The sequence below is a fragment of the Aquarana catesbeiana genome, linkage group LG12 (assembly GCF_042186555.1).
Source record: "Aquarana catesbeiana isolate 2022-GZ linkage group LG12, ASM4218655v1, whole genome shotgun sequence".
NCBI lineage: Eukaryota > Metazoa > Chordata > Amphibia > Anura > Ranidae > Aquarana > Aquarana catesbeiana.
The window spans coordinates 81,581,399-81,597,872 of NC_133335.1; the positions used below are offsets into that span (position 1 = coordinate 81,581,399).

A 16,474-nucleotide genomic window follows, 5' to 3' on the forward strand; every position below is an offset into this window, starting at 1 on the left:
CGACTGCAGGATCCTCACAGAGGGAACACCAGTATGCTTAATGAACTGGAAAAACCAGTGCTCATTAGCTAAAACGGAAAGACCTTCAGGATTTCCAGTATCCTGCTTGAACCTACCAGTGACAGTTGATCGTAGAAAACATATAGCTGAAGGGAACAGCAATTCTTCAAAGGACACTAAGCGAAGCTGGGCAGGATTAGTAAGGGAGGGGGTTACAATCCCTAAGGGCTGATTTAGTAAAGGCAAATATACTGTGCAGTTGCTCTAGATCTTAGTAAAAGTGGGGAGGCTTTGCTGATTTCTATCATCCAACTATGTGCAAGCAGAAATGCAGTTTTTTTTCCTTGCATGTGATTATTTTTTGCAAAGTGAAGATTTTTTTTTAAGTGGCCCAAAAAAGTGAAAATGTTACATGTTAAACATGGAGGAATGTAAATTGTGCCTAAATAGTACCCTAATAGCACCCGCCTGACCCCGTTCCCGGAAGTGAAGACATCAGGATAACGCGGAGCATCCACCACCTGCGTCCAAGCTGCCCGGAGGCCCTGAGTATCCACAGTACCACCGGAGAGCTACAAGGACCCAGGACACAGGATCCCCTCCACCGGCCCGTGAGACCCACATCTCCTGGGAACATGCGGATGAACCCATCTTACTGCTTAATATGCTGGAATTTATCTACTCAAATGTGAGTGTTTTTTAACCATTTGTAATAAATCTTTTGTAAAACACACTGCATTTAGAGGGCGCCGTCCTTCTTTCGCTTATCTTGAGGAAGATATTCTGCCTACCAAACGAAGGCGTTCTGGTGAGGAGGCAGTGGCATCCACCAGCACTGCAGTGCCATCCACCAGCACCGCAGTACCTCAGCAAGAAAGGCCAAGGACCCATGCCAGCCTTCCCTATGCCCTTCAGAGCCCCTTGTGTCTTCCTCCTAATTCAGGAGAAGCCAACATTCCCCCTTTCACTGCCCAGCCAGGAGTCCAGGTGGACACAGAGAATTTTTCCCCAATCAATTTTTTTGATTTAATTTTTACAGAGGACATGCTATCAACAATTGTGGCCCAGGTGCAACCTGTACGCACAACAATTTATTTTAAATAATCCAACATCCTATTATGCCCGTCCCTACGAGTGGAGAGACCGAACGGTGGAGGAGTTGAAGGTTTTTTTAGGCCTCACATTTTGTATAGGACTCACCAAAAAAAACACTTTGAATTCCTATTGGTCAATCCACCCCATCCACTACATGCCAATCTTCTCCAAGGTAATGCCTAGCAGCAGATACCTCATGATCATGAGGTTCCTCCATTTCAATGATAATACCCAGTGCCCTCCCCGAAATTACCCAAATTACGACAGGCTTTTCAAAATTCGGCCACTACTAAATTATTTTTCAGAAATATCCCCCCATCTTTTTACCCCAGACCAACACATATGTGTGGATGAGTCCCTCATAGATTATATGTTGGGGTGTTAGCTTTCCAAAATGGGGTAATTTTGTTGGTGTTTCCATTGTCCTAGTGCTCCAGGGCCTTCAAAAGTGTAATAGGTGGTTGAGAAATGAGATGTGTAAATTATGCTCCTAGAACACCTGATGGTGCTACTTCAATGTTGGGCCTCTGTATGTGACCAGGCTGTGTAGAAGTCTCACACATGTGGTATTGTTAAACCCAGGAGTAGCAGAATGTATTTTGGGGTGTCATTTGTGGTATACACATGCCATGTGAGAGAAATAAGCTATTACAAAGACAATTTTGTGAAAAAATAAAAATAAAAATATTAATTTTGCAAAGAATTGTGGGAAAAAATTACAACTTCAAATAACTCACCATGCCTCTTACTAAATACCTTGAAATATCTACTTTCCAAAAAGGGGTTATTTGGGAGGCATTTGTACTTTCCTGGCTTGTTAGGTTTTCAAGAAATGAGATAGGCCGCCAGTACATCAGATGTGATAAATTTTTTATGATTTGCACCATAGTTTGTAGAGTCTAAAACTTTCACACAGACCAAATAATTTCCACTAATTTTGGGTTATTTTTACCAAAGATATGTAGCAGTATAAATTGTGGCCAAAATTTATGAAGAAAAATTACTAATTTGCAAAATGTTATCACAGAAATTAAGAAAAAATGTTTTTTTTTTTTCAAACCTTTCTGTCTTTTTTCATTTATAGCACAAAAAATAAAAAAAACAGAGGTGATCAAATACCATCAAAAGAAAGCTCTATTTGTATAAAGAAAAGAACAAAAAATCATTTGGGTACAGTATTGCATGACTGAGTCATTCAAAGTGTGAGAGCACTAAAAGCTGAAAATTGGTCTGGACAGGAGGGGGGTTTAAGTGCCCAGTAAGCAAGTGGTTAAAGCCCTGAAAGTTGCCCTGCCGGCCTTATTAAACATACCCATAAATAACGCCTATTAAAGAGGTTGCAAACCTCTGGTTGTTGTTTTTTTTTTTTGCCCTGCAAGGTAAAGGCATAAAGGGCTAGTATGCACCGCATACTAGCCCATTATGTTAAACCTACCTTAAAACGAAGTCTTCCTGCCCTGAGATGTCAGATCTGGAGGCAGCTTCCATCTTCACCCGTCATGCTTCCGGGTTCGCGGAATCTGGCTCTGTGACTGACCGGAGCCGTGATGATGTCACGCATGCACGAGAGCCGCCGGTCACGGCACATGACTCTGAAGAAACGGCACAGGTGGCCGTTCGTTCAGAGCACATGCACTAGTGATGTCACTGGCTGCATGTACAATAAATATCTCCTAAACAGTGCTCATTATAGGCTTACCTATAGGTAAAAGTCATGTATGGAAGTTAACTTCCACTTTAACTGCAAAGAGGAAAGTGAATATTTCTCCTGTCACCTGCACTGCTGAACACCACTTCAGTGAGAAGAAATCACAGGCTAAAAGTCTTTTTCGGAAATCATTACTTCCAAGCTTGCAATTTCACTTCAATAGAGCAGTGTGTAGTGGGGTGGTGGCAGGAGAGCTAAGTATTCACATACTTCTTTGTAGGTAACAGGCATTATTGGCACTTGCAGGATGGTGAAGGAGGTGCTTTAATAATAATAATGAAATATATGTAGCACTGGACTAAAAAGCTTCACTTACCTTCGAAGCAAACTTTCCATCCCGGAAAAATGGGGTCAAATATTTCACCACAATGTCAGCAGTCTCTTTTAGTGTCACCACCTTATTCCCAGGTGGCTGTAATATTTTAGAAGTGCCTTCCTTGTCTTCACGAGAGAGATTTGGGTCGAAAGTCACTTTCTTTTTGCCATAGCTGCTTTTCACTGGATGGGACAAAATGGAGCAGGATTTGTCTTCTATTCTTGGCCTCTTTCTGGTAGGCTCGTCAGACTCCTGGCCAAGGAAATTAAATTAGACTGGTTTATAGGTATGTAATACACCTGAAAAAGAATGGTTATAGCATAGAAAAGGCCAAAAAACTCACCTCATCTGATGCCTTCTTCTCTAACTCATGTTGGCTGAAGATAAAAAAATATATAAAATTAAAGTAAAAAAAAAAAAAAAAAAAAAAAAAAAAAAAAAAAGAAAAGTTCAAATTATATCTAAACAGCCAATGATTCAAAATAGGTGTAGAAAAAGATGGAAAAAATACAGGAGCACAAATAAAAGTAATTTTTACACATAGAACAAAGGAAATGGCACACATAGAAGCTACTTCAATAGATTTGGTTTGCATATACCGTAGGTAAACAGTCATCCAATATAGTTAAATTGGTACTATAAACTGATGACATGGGTTGCTGTGATCACAGAATACACTGTCTGCGAAAGAAAATTGTTCCTTTAATCCCTGCATTACCAGAGGCAAGCCAAATTTAGCAGTTTCAGCAAGCCTCGGTTATTTCTGTGCATTATCCAAAAAATGTTATATTTTTAAAGACATATAAGATTAGACAGGTGGAGATGTTGCTGCGAAAAGACAGTGGGGGAACATAGCTCATTAAGCATAAAAGCATGAGTGGTGGGCTATTTACAGATGCTGTTAATTTGTTATAAGATGTGGAAGTATCATATAACCCACATATGTCAAACATAAGGCCCGAAGTCCGAATCCTGCCTGCCAAGCCTTGTCACGTGGCCTGCGCACTCAGTTTTGCAGACAGAACATGGCAGGGGAGATGGGGTTGCACACTGTGCATAGCGCACCCCTAAATCCTGCACTCTGTACACAACGCGTCCCAAACCCTTAATTATGTACATGGCGTACTCCTGAACCCTGCACTCTGTATACTGGAACTGCACTTTGTCCATAGCGCACCACTGAACCCTGCACTCTGAATGTAGCGCACCCCAGTTACAACTGGCTCTTTGAGGTCAACCATAGTGCTGATGTGGCCTGCGATGAAATTGAGTAATGATACCCCTGATCTAACCTATCTGCATATGTTGTCTGGCCCAACTTTGACCAGAAACATGCTTCTCGGGAAGCACAAGCTGCCTTCTTATTTGGTACACTGTTTTAATAACAACCTTGCTCTGTTTTTTTATAGGCTGAAAATGCACAATAATTAAATTAATAATTTTTTTTTACCTACAGGTAAGCGTATAATAAACCTTTCCTGTAGGTAAAATGAATATCTCCTAAACATGCAACCTAGCGAGCAATAGCCGGTGACATCACCGGCTCATGCGCTCTAAAAGAACAGCATACCTGTACCGTTCCTTCAGGGCTGTGTGCGAGGTGACTCCCATGCGCATGTGTGGGAGTGATGTCATCGCAACTCGGCCAGACAGCCAGAGTCCCCGAACCCTGAAGGAAGACTGGGTGAAGATGGAAGCCTCTGCAGCGGTTACAACGTGCCACAGGAGGGCATTGTTTTAAGGCAAGTCTTTCATAATGTGCTAGTATGCAATGTATACTAGCACATTATGCTTTTACCTTGCAGGTGTAAACTTTTTTTTTCATGACAGAGTTTACTATCACTTTAATACTGTTATTCCGTCTGCAAATTACAGTATTAAAAAGATGACACTAAAGGTGGCAGCGTTTATCTGCAGGATGAAGGTTTATTTAATCAATTAAGCCTCCAGCCTGCATGTGCTCACCATGTTATAGCTGATAAATTCAATGATATACCTTCTTTCTTGATAATACCTTCCACTGACTGCCAGGAGTGGCTTCACCATCAAAAAACAACAACAGGTACACCAAACAGTGTTAGGAGGCAAATCATGGTGTGTAAATCACATCCTTATCTTTAACTTGATATAGGCAAACGGGGGATTTGTGCCAACAATTACATTTATTTAAAGTGGATCTTCACCCTCAAAAACACTCTCTCTTTCTCTCCAACCATCCTCCAGTCCTGTACACGAATAGCGTGTGAACGAAAAAAAATGAATCATTTATGGGCTGCCTAAGGCAGGCCAAACACAGTGCGAATTTCTTTCCAAAGAAATTTATACGATTCCTCCATCAACACAGACAGTGCTGACAGGGGAATCCCTCCTGCCAAGCAATTGTCTGCTCCAGGCAGGGAAAGCCACCCCCTGCCGGGAGAAGACAGTGATTATTGCTAGCGGCTATAGCATAGAGGAGAAATCCGGCAGACTGGTTGTACTCAACTGGTTGTACTCAACTTGTTACATTCAGCCTGTCCATTAAGGATTCAAATCTTGACCGGTTCCTGCTGAACCAGCCGAGATTCGAACCATGTATGGGCGGCCTTAGTCTTTGCAGATTCTACGCAAGAGCATATGTTAACACATTTATTTTCCAGACAACCAACTATGCTTACCCAGAATTGTTTTGATATTTACTGGAATGCACAGACTCTTTTAATCTCCCCTGACAAGAAGAATCAGTAGATAGTTTCTGGTTTTGTGATGGGCGTAGAGTCAAGGTATCCTCAGTGCTTGTTTTAGAGATATGCATATCTTGGAGATGATCTGAAACATCCATACTGTCTGAATGATGTACAAATAAAGTGCTAGACCGGTCTTTTGTCTCCAGCGACTGTTCAGTTTTATAGTTATCAAACGGAATATTTCTTCCCGGCATCTGGACAGTTGGGTTTTCTGAATTGTCTGTAGCTGGTAAATGTCTGACAATTTCTTCATCACTGCTCTGCTCCTCTTTCAACACATTTGAGATAATAGATGAGTCTGAGTTTTGAGTGAGAACACTAGAAGTGCTTTCACATACATTAGGGCTGTCATTTTTTGACATTTTTAAAACCTTAGGTTTACCCTGAGAAGAAAAAAACTTGGAGATGTTTTGCGAGTCTTTGGCTGCTGCAGAGACCAGCTCCTGTTTCTTCTTACTAAGATGGGGCTTTTTGCTTGGGCTATTTACATTTTTACCGGTACCTGCACGGTTTACAAGGAGTGGATTAGCATTGCTGGGTTCTGACTCTTCTATGGAGCCATGATTAGTCTGTGGTGGTTCTGCTGTTGGCATTGTGTTTTGCAGCAAACTAGATGCAGTCTGAAATAAAGACGGTGCACCCACTCTTTTTCGTTTAAACTGTATAGGAGGAAAAAACAGATCCAATAAGTATCAAGAACAACACAGCTATCATATTTATTTTAAGCGCAGCTGAATTCAGACAAATAGACATGCAGTCAAATAGAAATTGTTCTAACAACCTCCATTTGCATAGACCCAGTGCAGGGAACCCTGCTGACAGCTGAATGTAAAAAAAAAGAAAAGAATTGGCACCAAAAAAAAAAAAAAAGAAACGGTGTGGGTCTCCCCCCCCCACCCCCAATACCAGGTCCTTCAGGTCTTTGGCCTTCACGCCAAAAATTAAAAAACAAACCCTGGCCGGTGGTTGTGAGGGTCTGTGGGCAGGAGGCTTATCGGAATCTGGAAGCCCTCTAACAAGGGGGCCCCCCAGATACCGCCCCCCCCTCGCCCCATGTGAAGGAGTAGGGGTACCCCTACTCATTCACCAAAGAAAGTGTAAAAAATAAACAGTTTTTGACAATTTATTTTTAAAACACAAGCATAAAAATCAATGTCCCCCCAAAATAAATCTATCACCAAGCACGACGCCAGCTGCCACTGCCGACCTGAAAAAAAAAAAAAAAAAAAAAAAAAGGTCCGTTCCCACCCTCTGACCGTTTTTAAATAACTAAATGGTGGGGGCACCCGGTGATGTCCCTGGCTGACGACGTCACAAGGGGCGGGGTCGCACAGTGTATTTATCTAGGAACCATCAGGTGGCAGAGCTGTTAGACGGTGAGAGCCTTTGGCGGGAGTGGACTTTTTATTTCTATCTTTTTTCGGGTCAGTGGTACTGGTGGGTGTTGTGATTGACGATGGATCTACACATTTTTTATTATTGTTTTCCAAATAAAGGACGGTCAAAAACTGCCTGTCATTTTTTACACTACACCAGCTTTTTTGGTGAATGAGTACCCCCCATACTCATTCACATGGGGGGGGGGGGGCGGTCGGTGAGCTGATAAGCCCCCCACTATCACTGGCCAAGGTTGTGGGGAAGAGGCCCTTGTCCCCAACAACATAGGCACAAGGTGCTTTCGGGGGGGAGGCAGGGGGGCTCTGGTTCAGGAGAGGGAGGCGCTAGCTCGCCCCCTCCCTTCTTTCCTGGCCTGCATGCTCAGATAAGGGTCTGGTATGGACTCTGGGGGGGGGGGGACCCCACATCATATTTTCTTTCACTTTGGCGTGGGGTTCCCCTCAAAATCCATACCAGATCCAAAGGGCCTGGTATAGATTTTGGGGGGACCCCATGCTATTTTTGTTATTTTTTTTCTTTCTTTCTTTCTTTTTTCTGCCTGCAATTCTTTTTTTTACAATCAGCTGTCAGGGGTGAACCTGCTGACAGCGGATGATTCATCGGTTGTTAAGGATGCGACGGCTGCCCACTCTTTAACAACTGTCTATTCAAAGTTTGTTAAGGAGAAAAATAAAACACAGGAAAGCCGTATGCAAAAACGCATCAAAAATACGGGTTCAAAAACGCAAAACATGCTAAAAATCCACATCAGTCGTAACTGTATACATGTGAACCTAGCCTTAGACAACCTTGTCTTTGTGAAGTATGAGGAACAGCTCCTTACAAGAAAGGGCCGCCAACTCAGAGACACGATAGACACCCAAAAGGCTACTTTGTAGGAGAGGTAATCCAAGTACGATTTTTCCGCAAAGGAGAAGAGGTTCATCACCTAAGTACACTAGCACAAAACTAAGGATAAGGTGTGGGTTAAGGTTATTGGGGAGGTGCCCAGGGGGCGTGTCCTTGAAAGCTTTGCTAATGTCCAATTACCTGAAGGTACAAGCCTATAACCCAGGGTCTAAAAATATGTTGCCTGTGTCCTGTACTGTACGATTAAGATGTTAGTTTTTCGAAAAATCTAAACCAACCTATAGACATTAAATTATCTCAGGTCAACAGTGGCAGACAGTTTATATACAGTATATATATATATTTTAATATTAAACTGAAAATAATGTTTAAACTAAATGGCAGGAAAACTGGTTACTTTGAGTCACAACCCAAATTCCCCTAAAGATATCTAATCTTATCGACTGATCAAAGTGGAAAATGTAAAATCACCTGCCACCCAAGTAAAGAGGTTTTCCCCACCCAAACTGGCCTATGTTTTCTCACTGGTATCTACCCAATTTGACCTTACGGATCTTTATGTGGTTTGAGTTACAGCACATCCTTGCTACATATAACAGCAAATGAGCATGAACAGCCATACAGGAAGTACAGGGCTTTCAGAATGCTTATTTAGCAGTCACTGACAATAGAAATGTAAGTTATAAACAAATATATACCGCGCTGTCTCAAAAAAAAAAAAAAAAAAAAAACTAAAGCAGCCAGCACAGCAGTGGATAAAATTGCAAAAATGACAAATAGGGTGAAATGTGCAGCGCTTATGTGATCATATAAACCATAACAAATAATATTAGTACAGAAAACTTGAATAATAAATGATGTGCTCAAAAATACTCCAAGCAGTCCTCTATTATGACATGTGATGTCTATAAACAGAGTAACTTGGACGTGTGATGTCCAAAAAAGAAAAAAAGTCAGTGACAAGCTTCAGTCATGTGTGATGATAATCCTCAACCACATGTGGATATAATATAGTGACAGTCTTTAACTTCAAATATGTATGATGTAATAACAGTTAATAGTGGGTCCACCACCAAAGACACCAGAAGCTGCTTACCAGAGGGATTGAACTCAAATAGGTGTACACCTAGTGAGTCAATCAAGCTTTGTGGTATAATATACCAAGGGGATCAGATGCTCTATCCAGATATGACCTCCAGATGGACCTCCGAACAAGTGTAAGGTATGGATGGACTCAGTAGATATAGGCAGTCAGCCCAGAGGGATTGAACTCAAATTGGTGTACACCTAGTGAGTCAATCAAGCTTTGTGGTATAATATACCAAGGGGATCAGATGCTCTATCCAGATATGACCTCCAGATGGACCTCCGAACAAGTGTAAGGTATGGATGGACTCAGTAGATATAGGCAGTCAGCCCCATAATTAAAAGAAAGAGGAAGGCATATAGTGTAACTCCGTATGGAAATTTTAATACATAAAAAGCAAAGGAAATACACTCACGTGTTAAGCAGTAAAATCAAGCGCTTGTATAAAAGACAGTGGTCTCAGCATATCCTTCCGACGCGTTTCGACTTAGAAGTCATCATCTGGGGTGCTGGACCACTGTACTGGCTGAATATTTATAGGTACTGGTTACCCCCATAACAAGTGGCAGCTCCATCTGATTGAAAGTGCAAATTATGGAGATTACTTCCTGGTTCCTCCAAAATGGCGCCAGGGCTTGCATTCCAAGCCTCGTTTTCATGTGTAGAGGAGGATTACTTCCTGGTTCTGCCAAAATGGCACCCGGACAAGAGTTCCAAGCCTCATTTTAACATGTGAAAGAGGATGTGACATCATGTGGAACAGTGACTGGTTTAAACAGCCAAAAACATGGCACCGCTATTTTCGGGGACATATAGGGGCAGATGTGGCTTAAAACGGCACAATGTCCGGTGTATATAACCTACAACATGGCGCAGTTTGTCATAAGGACATGTATATTAATACACTAAGTTACAAGGTATCACCCTCTGGCAGCAAAAATGAAAAACAATATAATACATCCACACAGTGTTCTAGCCTGAAAAAGGGCTGCCGGTTCGAATCCCGAGATTCCATGTGGGGGGTAGAAAACAATAAATAAAATAATGTAATATATATAAAAAATATATATGATACTAAGGTGTGACAAATGATGGCACCCCTCAGAAAGGACACGTTATTGGTTGGATCAAGCTGATATTTGTGATAGGGACCAAACCAGTATATATTCAAATATACAATCTAAAATACATGTTATAAGAATTTAATAAAAATACCTTCATAAAAACATTTAAAAATACTTATAAAAAAACCTCTCATAAAAGACATTCTAATAGGTACCAACTGGACCCTAAAGTACCGGAAATAGAGAAAAGGCATCATGCTTGGTTGATAAAAGCATTGATGTCCCATTCTATGTTCAACCCAAAAGGGGAGTAGGTCTGCAATTGGTGGATCCAATAAGTCTCCAAACGAGAGACTCCCCTTGTCTTAGCTCCTCCCCTCCAAGGAGGTGTATATTTATCTATGACAAGAAATTGAGAACCAGTAGGATCTCGTCTGTGATGCTCTCTATAATGTCGAGGCACATTATGTTTGATGTCACCACTTTTTATTTTAGCGATATGCTCGCTGACTCTAACAGAAAAAGCTCGAATTGTACGACCCACATACTGCTTCCCACAGGGGCAGGTAATCAGATAAACGACATGTGTGGTAGCACAAGTGCAGAATGTTTTAATGGCATATGTACAATTTGTAGTGTTCGATTTAAACTCAAGGCTTTTACGTCTACCACAGTAGACGTAAAAGTTTAAATCGAACACTACAAATTGTACATATCCCATTAAAACATTCTGCACTTGTGCTACCACACATGTCGTTTATCTGATTACCTGCCCCTGTGGGAAGCAGTATGTGGGCCGTACAATTCGAGCTTTTTCTGTTAGAGTCAGCGAGCATATCGCTAAAATAAAAAGTGGTGACATCAAACATAATGTGCCTCGACATTATAGAGAGCATCACAGACGAGATCCTACTGGTTCTCAATTTCTTGTCATAGATAAACATACACCTCCTTGGAGGGGAGGAGCTAAGACAAGGGGAGTCTCTCGTTTGGAGACTTATTGGATTCACCAATTGCAGACCTACTCCCCTTTTGGGTTGAACATATAATGGGACATCAATGCTTTTATCAACCAAGCATGATGCCTTTTCTCTATTTCCGGTACTTTAGGGTCCAGTTGGTACCTATTAGAATGTCTTTTATGAGAGGTTTTTTTATAAGTATTTTTAAATGTTTTTATGAAGGTATTTTTATTAAATTCTTATAACATGTATTTTAGATTGTATATTTGAATATATACTGGTTTGGTCCCTATCACAAATATCAGCTTGATCCAACCAATAACGTGTCCTTTCTGAGGGGTGCCATCATTTGTCACACCTTAGTATCATATATATTTTTTATATATATTACATTATTTTATTTATTTTTTTCTACCCCCCCACATGGAATCTCGGGATTCGAACCGGCAGCCCTTTTGCTGCTGGGTGGGAGTGCTGGCTGCTACGCCACTGCCCATGTTCAGGCTAGAACAATGTGTGGATGTATTATATTGTTTTTCATTTTTGCTGCCAGAGGGTGATACCTTGTAACTTAGTGTATTAATATACATGTCCTTATGACAAACTGCGCCATGTTGTAGGTTATATACACCGGACATTGTGCCGTTTTAAGCCACATCTGCCCCTATATGTCCCCGAAAATAGCGGTGCCATGTTTTTGGCTGTTTAAACCAGTCACTGTTCCACATGATGTCACATCCTCTTTCACATGTTAAAATGAGGCTTGGAACTCTTGTCCGGGCACCATTTTGGCAGAACCAGGAAGTAATCCTCCTCTACACATGAAAACGAGGCTTGGAATGCAAGCCCTGGCGCCATTTTGGAGGAACCAGGAAGTAATCTCCATAATTTGCACTTTCAATCAGATGGAGCTGCCACTTGTTATGGGGGTAACCAGTACCTATAAATACTCAGCCAGTACAGTGGTCCATTACCCCAGATGATGACTTCTAAGTCGAAACGCGTCGGTAGGATATGCTGAGACCACTGTCTTCTTTTATACAAGCGCTTGATTTTACTGCTTAACACGTGAGTGTATTTCCTTTGCTTTTTATGTATTAAAATTTCCATACGGAGTTACACTATATGCCTTCCTCTTTCTTTTAATTATGGGGCTGACTGCCTATATCTACTGAGTCCATCCATACCTTACACTTGTTCGGAGGTCCATCTGGAGGTCATATCTGGATAGAGCATCTGATCCCCTTGGTATATTATACCACAAAGCTTGATTGACTCACTAGGTGTACACCTATTTGAGTTCAATCCCTCTGGGCTGACTGCCTATATCTACTGAGTCCATCCATACCTTACACTTGTTCGGAGGTCCATCTGGAGGTCATATCTGGATAGAGCATCTGATCCCATCCCCTTGGTATATTATACCACAAAGCTTGATTGACTCACTAGGTGTACACCTATTTGAGTTCAATCCCTCTGGTAAGCAGCTTCTGGTGTCTTTGGTGGTGGACCCACTATTAACTGTTATTACATCATACATATTTGAAGTTAAAGACTGTCACTATATTATATCCACATGTGGTTGAGGATTATCATCACACATGACTGAAGCTTGTCACTGACTTTTTTCTTTTTTGGACATCACACGTCCAAGTTACTCTGTTTATAGACATCACATGTCATAATAGAGGACTGCTTGGAGTATTTTTGAGCACATCATTTATTATTCAAGTTTTCTGTACTAATATTATTTGTTATGGTTTATATGATCACATAAGCGCTGCACATTTCACCCTAACTGACAATAGAAAACATGCTCATTTATCAAACTTTCCGATAATACTAATCGTTTTTTGCATGGCACCTGCTTTAAAAATATCAAAAATTACAAAATCACAGATTTATCAGAATGGGTGTTTGCTGTAGAATACTGTAACACATCGTATGTACCTGAGAGGCAGATACAAATCCATCTTCAGGTGGATCTGCTGTTTTCTCGGTTTTTCTTGAAGGTTCACCAAGCACAGCATACAGCTCACCATCCTTAGAAGCCTTGTTAATCTCAGTGACCTGATACATGGATACATAAAATACAAAAGTAGATAAGCTTTAATAATCCAGTGCTGCTGCCATTGGGGACCAAGCGTTTGTTAACCCCCAAAACAATAAAAAATGGATCCTGCTCCTTTAAAGCATGTTATATGACACAGTGCTTGTCCTGTGTCATTTGGCCCCCTGTAACACCTAAAAAACCTGGCTGATCCGGTCAGTTTCTCCCCACCCCTCTGTAAACTGACCACGGTGTATCATGGCTGCTAAGACCAGACGCCGTGGTCAGTTTACGTGCCTCCGTCATCAGCAGTCTGCTATCTGCTCTCCTTTCTGCTCCTGTGTTCTCCTCCCCCCTCCCCTCTCTGTCTGTGTCTGTGTGTGAGCCGCCCCTCCCCCCTCCTACTGCTCTCATAACACCAACCTGTATACACCATAAGTACTGCCTCCTATTGCAGTGTCCCCCTCTGTGAATAAATTATAAATATAAATGCTGAAAATTACTCATTTCACAGCCGAGATTTCGATCACATGACCACACAGCTCTCTCCGAGGAGGAAAGGAGAAAGCTGGCCAGTCATGTGATCGCAATCTTAGCAGTGAAATGAGGTATTTGCAGCATTTATTTTTATAAATCACACACAGAGGGGAATACTACAATAGAAGGTAGTGCTGATGGTGTATACAGGTTAGAGTGGCTTAACAACCACTTTAAATAAATATATATATATATATATATATATATATATATATATATATATATATATATATATATATATATATATATATATATATTTTATTTATTTATTTCAGGTACTTATATAGCGCCGTCAATTTACGCAGCGCTTTACATATACATTGTACATTCACATCACTCCCTACCCTCAAGGAGCTTACAATCTAAGGTCCCTAACTCACATTCATACATACTAGGGACAATTTAGACAGGATCCAATTAACCTACCAGCATGTCTTTGGAGTGTGGGAGGAAACCCACGCAGGCACAGGGAGAACATGCAAACTCCAGGCAGGTAGTGTCGTGGTTGGGATTCGAACCAGCGACCCTTCTTACTACTAGGCGAGAGTGCTACCAATATATATATATATATATATATATATATATATATATATATATATATATATATATATATATTATATATATATATATATACATACATACACACACATACACACACACATATATATAGTATACAGCTGCTGCAGCATTCAAAGTTACAGCGGGTAAAATAAGTATTGAACACATCACCATTTTTCTAGGTAAATATATTTCTACGTGCCATTGACGTGAAATTTTCACCACATGGTTAACAACCCATGCAAACCATACATGCAAAGAAACCAATAACAAAAAAGTTCAGAAATGAAGTTATGTGTAATAAAATGGAATGACACAGGGTAAAAGTATTGAACACGCTAACTGAAACTTAATACTTCTTACAAAATCCTTTGTTGGTAATGACAGCTTCAAGACACCTCCTGTATGGAGAAACTAGTCACATGCGTTGTTTAGGAGTGATTTTGGCCTATTCTTCCACATAGTCTTCAAATCTTGAAGGTTCTGTGGGCCTCTTCTATGAACTGATCTTTAGTTCTTTCCATAGATTTGCTATTGGATTCAAGTCAAGTGATTGGCTGGGCCATTCTAGCAGCTTTATTTTCCTTTCTTTCAAACCAATTGAGAGTTTCCTTGGCTTTTGTTTGGGATCATTGTCTTGCTGAAATGTCCACGCTCGTTTCATCTTCATCATCCTGGTAGATGGCAGCAGATTTTTATCAAGAATGTCTTGGTACATTTTTCCATTCATCCTTCCTTCAATGATATGAAGTTTGCCAGTACTGTATGCTGAAAAACAGCCCCACACCATGATGTTCCCACCTCCACCTTCACTGTTGGTATTGGGGTGTTTTAGGGGTGATGTGCAGTGCCATTTGACCTCCAAACATGGTGTGTATTATGGCATCCAAAGTAGAGGTCGACCGATATTTTTGAGAAATCGGCATCGTCCGATTATCCAAATTAGGCCGATATTTAACACTGACCGCACCGTGCCCACAAGTGTTCCTTCTCCCTACTCCATTGGCAGAGCAGCGCGGCGCTTGATGCTTGCCAGAGCCACTGAGTGTGTGAAACTGACATATGTAACTGAATGCAGAGAGAGAGGAGCTGTCAAACTTGAGTGTTGATGTGGGGGCGGGACCCGAGGTGGGCGGGACCCAGCAGCTATCAAACACCAGCCAATGGGGTGGGATCTGAGTGGGCCGCTACATGTATGTGGCCCCGCCCCCTTTCTTAAGCACCCCTGACATCACAGCTGAATTTTGACAACTGGTCTCTGCATTCATATGTCAGTTTCACACACAATTACACTATATCGGCTCAGTGTGAAATCTGCCAGTGCCAATCAGTGTCATTTGTCAGTGCCAACCTGTGCCAACTAGTGCCACCTGCCAGTGCCATCTGTACTGAGGACATCAAGTATGTGGTAGAGTCACAGGAGCAAGCAGTGGGGAATGGAGTGGGAGTGGGTGAGTTTATGAGATGAAGGGGGAAAAAAAAAAATTCAGCCTAAAATATCAGCCGCAAAAAATCTGTCTCATATTTCGGCCACAAAAATCGGCATCATATATCAGCCGCAAAAAATCGGCATCATATATCAGCCGCCCCGACTTCTAAATAGCATCGGCCAGACCCATAGAGTTTTATTTGGTCTCATCTGACCAGACTATATTCTCCCAGCATTTCACAGACGTGTCTAAGGCCCCATTCACACCTGAGCATTTTGTAGCTTGAAGCCTGAAGCTACAAAAACGCTGGAGGGGAAAAAATCAATTATTCTCTATGGAGATGGTTCACATCTTCACTACAAAACACCTGAAGCCAGAAGCTACAAAACGCCTAAAGCTCAAACAAGTTCTGGAACCTTTCTTTTAGGCAGATTTGGGCGTTTTTCTGCTTTTTACATTGGTGACCTTTTGCCCTGCACAAAATCGCGGCAAAATCGCGGTAAAAAACGCAGCAAAATAGCGCGATTTTCTGCCTGAAAAGCTACGCTCAGGTGTGAATGCAGCCTAAATGTTGTGCAGCAAATGTTAAACGAACATGCTTTTTCTTCAGCAATGGAGTCTTGCTTGGTGAGCGTACATACAGGCCATGCCGATCGACTGCATTACTTATTGCTTCCCTTGAAATAACTGTACC

The 16,474-nt window shown here is 41.4% G+C and overlaps 1 protein-coding gene across 1 annotated transcript in view; it reads right to left on the reverse strand.

The window, feature by feature from the left end:
* RECQL5 (RecQ like helicase 5) overlaps positions 1-16,474 on the reverse strand; it is a 178,803-nt gene that overhangs the window by 11,582 nt on the left and 150,747 nt on the right. The window contains exons 16-19 of the mRNA XM_073608124.1: positions 13,156-13,275; positions 5,777-6,504; positions 3,463-3,496; positions 3,120-3,371 (exon numbers count right to left, since the gene is read on the reverse strand). Coding sequence (XP_073464225.1) covers positions 3,120-3,371; positions 3,463-3,496; positions 5,777-6,504; positions 13,156-13,275 — 1,134 coding nt within the window. The remainder of the gene's footprint in view (positions 1-3,119; positions 3,372-3,462; positions 3,497-5,776; positions 6,505-13,155; positions 13,276-16,474) is intronic.